This window comes from Sander lucioperca, chromosome 23 (genome assembly GCF_008315115.2).
Source record: "Sander lucioperca isolate FBNREF2018 chromosome 23, SLUC_FBN_1.2, whole genome shotgun sequence".
NCBI lineage: Eukaryota > Metazoa > Chordata > Actinopteri > Perciformes > Percidae > Sander > Sander lucioperca.
In genome coordinates this window covers 4,448,160-4,455,659 of record NC_050195.1, presented here as the reverse complement: position 1 = coordinate 4,455,659, position 7,500 = coordinate 4,448,160, and the positions used below count along the sequence as shown (strand labels likewise).

Sequence of the window (7,500 nt, the reverse complement as noted above, 5' to 3'; positions counted from 1 at the left end):
AGAGAGAGAGAGAGAGAGAGAGAGAGAGAGAGAGAGGGAGAGAGAGAGAGAGACAGAGAGACACACAGAGAGAGAGAGGTGTTTGTTACCTTGGTGTCCTGTTTCTGAGGAGTCGGAGGACTCTGCTGAGAAATCTCTGTCTCTCTGGTCTCCTCCTCCTTATCTTTCTCCATCCTCTCCTCCTCTTTATCTTCCTCCATCCTTTCCTTCTGTTGCTGCACCTCCTCCACTAGTAGACAGGAGACAAGGAGACAGGAGAGGAGACAGGAGACAAGAGAGGAGACAAGGAGACAGGAGACAGGAGAGGAGACAAGAGAGGAGACAAGAGAGGAGAGGAGACAGGAGAGGAGACAGGAGACAAAAGAGGAGACAAGGAGACAAGAGAGGAGACAGGAGACAGGAGAGGAGACGAGAGGAGACAAGAGAGGAGACAAGGAGACAAGTGAGGAGACAAGGAGACAGAAGAGGAGACAAGGAGACAAGATAGGAGACAGGAGACAAGAGAGGAGAGGAGACAGGAGAGGAGACAGGAGACAAAAGAGGAGACAAGGAGACAAGAGAGGAGACAGGAGACAGGAGAGGAGACGAGAGGAGACAAGAGAGGAGACAAGGAGACAAGTGAGGAGACAAGGAGACAGAAGAGGAGACAAGGAGACAAGATAGGAGACAGGAGACAAGAGAGGAGACAAGGAGACAGGAGAGGAGACAAAGAGACAAGAGAGGAGACAAGGAGACAAGAGAGGAGACAGGAGAGGAGACAAGAGAGGAGACAAGGAGACAAGAGAGGAGACAAGATAGGAGACAGGAGACAAAAGAGGAGACAAGAGAGGAGACAGGAGACAGGAGAGGAGACAAGAGAGGAGACAGGAGAGGAGACAGGAGACAGAAGAGGAGACAAGGAGACAAGAGAGGAGACAAAATAGGAGACAGGAGACAAAAGAGGAGACAAGGAGACAAGAGAGGAGACAGGAGAGGAGACAGGAGACAGGAGAGGAGACAAGAGAGGAGACAAGAGTGGAGACAAGGAGACAGGAGAGGAGACAAGGAGACAATATAGGAGACAGGAGACAAGAGAGGAGACAAGGAGACAGGAGACAGGAGAGGAGACAAGGAGACAATATAGGAGACAGGAGACAAGAGAGGAGACAAGGAGACAGGAGACAAGGAGACAAGAGAGGAGACAAGATAGGAGACAGGAGAGGATACAAGGAGACGAGAGGAGACAAGAGAGGAGACAGGAGACAAGAGAGGAGACAAGAGAGGAGACAAGAGAGGAGACAGGAGAGGAGACAGGAGACAAAAGAGGAGACAAGGAGACAAGAGTGGAGACAAGGAGACGAGAGGAGACAGGAGACAAGAGAGGAGACAGGAGACAAGAGAGGAGACAAGAGAGGAGACAGGAGAGGAGACAGGAGACAAAAGAGGAGACAAGGAGACAAGAGTGGAGACAGGAGAGGAGACAAGAGAGGAGACAAGGAGACAAGAGAGGAGACAAGATAGGAGACAGGAGAAGAGACAAGGAGACAAGAGAGGAGACAGGAGAGGAGACAAGGAGACAAGAGTGGAGACAAGGAGACGAGAGGAGACAGGAGACAAGAGAGGAGACAGGAGACAAGAGAGGAGACAAGAGAGGAGACAGGAGAGGAGACAGGAGACAAAAGAGGAGACAAGGAGACAAGAGTGGAGACAGGAGAGGAGACAAGAGAGGAGACAAGGAGACAAGAGAGGAGACAGGAGACAAGAGAGGAGACGAGAGGAGACAAGATAGGAGACAGGAGAAGAGACAAGGAGACAAGAGAGGAGACAGGAGAGGAGACAAGGAGAAATGAAGAAGTTGTCCATTAGCATCCCAGCCTCCATCAGCTCGTCTGGTTTCTCTCCTCTGATTGGTTGTTTTTATTACCTTGCTCAGCCCTCCTCTCGTCCATCGTCCTCTCAGGCGTTACCGTGGTGATGAGGTCACTGATAGCAATGGCTCTAGACGCTCCGTACAGCCCCGAACCCATATCTACACACACACACACACACACACACACACACACACACACACACACACACACACACACACACGTCAGATCGTATGTGCTCTTGTTCGTCAGCAGCAAAGCATCGTGACCGGCATGGCTCGTTGCCACAGCAACGGCACAATCAGCCAACCAGCGCTCAGAGCGCATGCATCAGCCTATCAGCATTCAGAACCACCACAAAGCCATGACCACACGGAATCTGTGACGCAGATATCCGCAGGTTTCAGTTAGCTAACGATGCTAATCAGATGCTAATGATGCTAATCAGATGCTAATGATGCTAATAAGATGCTAATGATGCTAACAGAGAGTCAGACCTCCGTCCCGCCGATCGCACGGATAAACAGTTAATGTTCACTCTAAAAGGGTGGAGGTTTAAGCCCCACCCTCTTCAGTGGGGTGGAGGGGCGGGGCTTAAGGTTGTGTTTCACAGAAAGTTCTCTCTCCTGTAAATTAATCTAAAGTAGATTACGCCCTAGGACGTTTAAAAACTGCATCGAGAATCAGATTTATCCCTTCAATTGTAATCTTTACACATGTATATCCACCGGGCAGCGCTACATCCCATAATAAACCATGTATATCCATGTTTAACCTGGTCACCGGGCAGCGCTACATCCCATAATGAACCAATCACAAACGGTTCCTGGCGACGAGATGGAGGTCTGACAGAAACGGAGCATCTGATTGGACGGAGATGAACACAGCTGATTGCAGATGTGTTTGAATGAAGCAGAGCCGCCCCAGCCAATCAGGAAGCAGCTTTCCGCAGCGGTGGATCTACCTGTGTGTGTACCCCCGTTGGCTTTTGGGGACGCTGTGATGGCTGGTGAGCCAATCAGAGAGCCTGTGGGCATGGTCATCGGAGCTGAGGACCAATCAGAAGCTCTGGTCACCAACAACAACAACAGGAAGGAACTCATCTGTCGTTACCATGGAAACGTTTAGGGAACGCAGGATCAGCCACGGCTCCCTCCAGTAGTTTCTGTACAGTCTTGTACCGTTGACTTTTTTTTTGCCCGAATCAAACGTTTCCTGGTCCTGATTCCTCTCGTAGCTGGTTGGTTGGTTCCAGACTGAAAACTCTTTATATGAAACGTGACCGGAGATACTGAACCAGAACCAGAACCGGTTAAAAAGTGTGCTACCAAAGAATTTCAGAAAAATCTGAGATTTCTCACGACAATCAGGTGAAAGAGACAAATTTAGCGTCTAGCTCCATAGACTCCCATTCATTTAGCGTCTAGCTCCATAGACTCCCATTCATTTAGCCTCTAGCTCCATAGACTCCCATTCATTTAGCGTCTAGCTCCATAGACTCCCATTCATTTAGCCGTCTAGCTCCATAGACTCCCATTCATTTAGCGTCTAGCTCCATAGACTCCCATTCATTTAGCCGCCTAGCTCCATAGACTCCCATTCATTTAGCCTCTAGCTCCATAGACTCCCATTCATTTAGCCTCTAGCTCCATAGACTCCCATTCATTTAGCCGTCTAGCTCCATAGACTCCCATTCATTTAGCCTCTAGCACCATAGACTCCCATTCATTTAGCCTCTAGCTCCATAGACTCCAATTCATTTAGCCCTCTAGCTCCATAGACTCCCATTCATTTAGCCGTCTAGCTCCATAGACTCCCATTCATTTAGCCTCTAGCTCCATAGACTACCATTCATTTAGCCGTCTAGCTCCATAGACTACCATTCATTTAGCCGTCTAGCTCCATAGACTACCATTCATTTAGCTTCTAGCTCCATAGACTACCATTCATTTAGCCGTCTAGCTCCATAGACTACCATTCATTTAGCCGTCTAGCTCCATAGACTACCATTCATTTAGCCGTCTAGCTCCATAGACTACCATTCATTTAGCCGTCTAGCTCCATAGACTACCATTCATTTAGCCTCTAGCTTCATAGACTCCCATTCATTTTGCACTGGACCGCGATCACTAACGGAATTGCAACCAAATTCGGTACAATGGGGCTGAATAGAGAGTGGAAAGGCTTTTCGTAGACCGGATTTGGTGCTACTGTTGAGCTCTATACTACAACCACAGAGTACCTAAACAGCACTTCCTGCTTCCTGTCATTCATATCAGAATTGAAACTCTGGAACAACAATCCCTGACTCACAGTCTGTTTCCCCATAGATGGATAGACAGGTTCAGGTGAGAAAGTAAAATATAAGTCATTAACATTATCCCACTGCACTGAACAGCAACCCCATATTGACATATGTTATAAATAGGTGAATGTATAACCTTTGGTAGCCTACACGATACATTCTCTGTTGATTAGTTGATTACATTTGCCTTCTGGTTGACAGCAGAGACCAGGTTACTGGGAGACCAGTACTAATGGGAGACTGGGCTACTGGGAGCCCAGTACTACTGGGAGACTGGGCTACTGGGAGACCAGTACTACTGGGAGACCAGTACTACTGGGAGACTGGGCTACTGGGAGACCAGTACTACTGGGAGACCAGTACTACTGGGAGACTGGGCTACTGGGAGACCAGTACTACTGGGAGACTGGGAGACCAGTACTAATGGGAGACCAGTACTACTGGGAGACTGGGGCTACTGGGAGACTGGGCTACTGGAAGACCGGGCTACTGGGGGACTGGGGCTACTGGGAGACTGGGGCTACTGGGAGACTGGGCTACTGGGAGACCGGGCTACTGGGAGACCAGTACTACTGGGAGACTGGGCTACTGGGAGACCAGGCTACTGGGGGACCAGTACTACTGGGAAACCAGTACTACTGGGAGACTGGGCTACTGGGAGACCAGGCTACTGGGAGACTGGGGCTACTGGGAGACTGGGGCTACTGGGAGACTGGGCTACTGGGAGACCGGGCTACTGGGAGACCAGTACTACTGGGAGACTGGGCTACTGGGAGACCAGGCTACTGGGGGACCAGTACTACTGGGAAACCAGTACTACTGGGAGACTGGGCTACTGGGAGACCAGTACTACTGGGAGACTGGGCTACTGGGAGACCAGTACTACTGGGAGACCAGTACTACTGGGAGACTGGGCTACTGGGAGACCAGTACTAATGGGAGACCAGTACTACTGGGAGACTGGGGCTACTGGGAGACTGGGCTACTGGAAGACCGGGCTACTGGGGGACTGGGGCTACTGGGAGACTGGGGCTACTGGGAGACTGGGCTACTGGGAGACCGGGCTACTGGGAGACCAGTACTACTGGGAGACCAGTACTACTGGGAGACTGGGCTACTGGGAGACCAGGCTACTGGGGGACCAGTACTACTGGGAAACCAGTACTACTGGGAGACTGGGCTACTGGGAGACCAGGCTACTGGGAGACTGGGCTATTGGGAGACCAGTACTACTGGGAGACCAGTACTAATGGGAGACCAGTACTACTGGGAGACCGGGCTACTGGGAGACCAGTACTACTGGGAGACTGGGCTACTGGGAGACCAGTACTACTGGGAGACCGGGCTACTGGGAGACCTGTACTACTGGGAGACCAGTACTACTGGGAGACCAGGCTACTGGGAGACTGGGCTACTGGGGGACCAGTACTACTGGGAGACCAGGCTACTGGGAGACCAGTACTACTGGGGGACCGGGACTACTGGGAGACTGGGCTACTGGGGGTCCAGTACTACTGGGGGACCCGGACTACTGGGAGACTGGGCTACTGGGGGACCAGTACTACTGGGGGACAAGTACTACTGGGGGACCGGGACTACTGGGAGACCAGTACTACTGGGGGACCGGGACTACTGGGATACCAGTACTACTGGGAGACCAGTACTACTGGGGGACCAGTACTACTGGGGGACCAGGCTACTGGGAGACCGGGACTAATGGGAGACTGGGCTACTGGGGGACCGGGACTAGAACTAGGTTCTGCATACCTCCGTCCAGGCTGCGGCTCAGGACGTTCCTCTTGCTGATGGTTCGGGGGAAGTGCGGAGCCGGTCTGGAGATCTGAGCGCTCGCTCTGCGACTCTGAATCTGAGTCCGACCGCTGTAACGAAACTTTGAACCCAGAGAAAGAAACTTCTTCGGGGTCTCCTCTGGAGACATCAGCCTGAGAGACAGACGGGTGGGGGGGGGGGCAGACAGAAAGAGAGAGAGAGACAGAGAGACAGGGAGACAGACAGGGAGACAGATGAGTAGGGAGACAGAGAGACAGACGGGTGGAGACAGACGAGGAGAGAGACAGTTTGTCAGATTGTTTCCTGTCCCGTTGTGTCTGATGTTGTGTCACATGATGTCACATGATGTCACATGACTAACATGAAGGTCTGTAAATAATATTGTATACATGTATATAATAACACTATAATTTAAATGAGAGAGTGTGGTCTAGACCTCCTCTATCTGTCCTGAGATAACTCCTGTTAGGATCTGATGCTATAAATAAAGTTATCTGTTAGGATCTGATGCTATAAATAAAGTTAATTTGAAGATGACTGACCTGAAGAAGGAGTGATGCTCCACGCAGACTTTCCAGAGTCGTTTAGCTGATCGGTGGTTCAGCAGCTTGAAACCAATTGTTGATTCAAACTGGTCAAACTGGAGACAGAGACTCAGACTGGTCAGACTGGTCAAACTGTTAATTTGTCTTTCTATTTTAAAACAGTTAACAAATGAGATGAGCTGGTTTGACCAATGAGACGGGAGATCCGGTTACCTTGACCGCAGGTCTGGTTTCCTGGGTGGTCATTGGTCGCTGAGTACGTTTACATGCAGACTATTATTATTCTGAATGTGATTCAGGTCCTGTAAACAGCTTATTAGTTAGTTTGGATATTCAGAATAAACCGGGGTTATTTTAGATTTAAACGTGTGATATTCCGGTATTATAGAAGCATGTATACAGCGCATTCAGAATCAACGTTATTATAGTTTTACATTTTTCATTAGTTTTTATTTTTATTTCCCAGTTATCCCACGCTTCCTCCAGCGTCTGGTGTTCCTGCGTATTTACTAACCAGCAGCTATCGGATTGCCGGTGAAAGCCCTCCTGTAGTGTTCTCTGTCCTGCTGTTGTCTCTGTCATGCTGCCTGGCCCTGTACCCATACATCTATACCCTGTACCCATACATCCATGCCCTGTACCCATACATCCATGCCCTGTACCCATACATCCATGCCCTGTACCCATACATCCATACCCTGTACCCAAACATCCATACCCTGTACCCATACATCCATACCCTGTACCCATACATCCATACCCTGTACCCATACATCCATACCCTGTACCCATACATCCATACCCTGTACCCATACATCCATACCCTGTACCCATACATCCATACCCTGTACCCATACATCCATACCCTGTACCCATACATCCATACCCTGTACCCATACATCCATGCCCTGTACCCATACATCCATGTCATGTTGTGTTCAAGTTGACGAAGTTGGAAACTATACATGTCTACGGGAAATGTCACGGTCGGAGAGATATAACGTTATTTGCT

The 7,500-nt window shown here is 49.9% G+C and overlaps 1 protein-coding gene across 4 annotated transcripts in view; it reads right to left on the bottom strand.

Moving 5' to 3' along the window:
• The window catches only part of LOC116062283 (band 4.1-like protein 3), a 40,874-nt gene that overhangs the window by 15,224 nt on the left and 18,150 nt on the right, over positions 1–7,500 (bottom strand). For all 4 annotated transcript variants that reach the window (XM_035998173.1, XM_035998171.1, XM_035998172.1 and 1 more), the window contains 4 exons: positions 6,486–6,583; positions 5,920–6,095; positions 1,904–2,008; positions 90–229 (listed from right to left, as the gene is read on the bottom strand). In XM_035998173.1, coding sequence (XP_035854066.1) covers positions 90–229; positions 1,904–2,008; positions 5,920–6,095; positions 6,486–6,583 — 519 coding nt within the window. The remainder of the gene's footprint in view (positions 1–89; positions 230–1,903; positions 2,009–5,919; positions 6,096–6,485; positions 6,584–7,500) is intronic.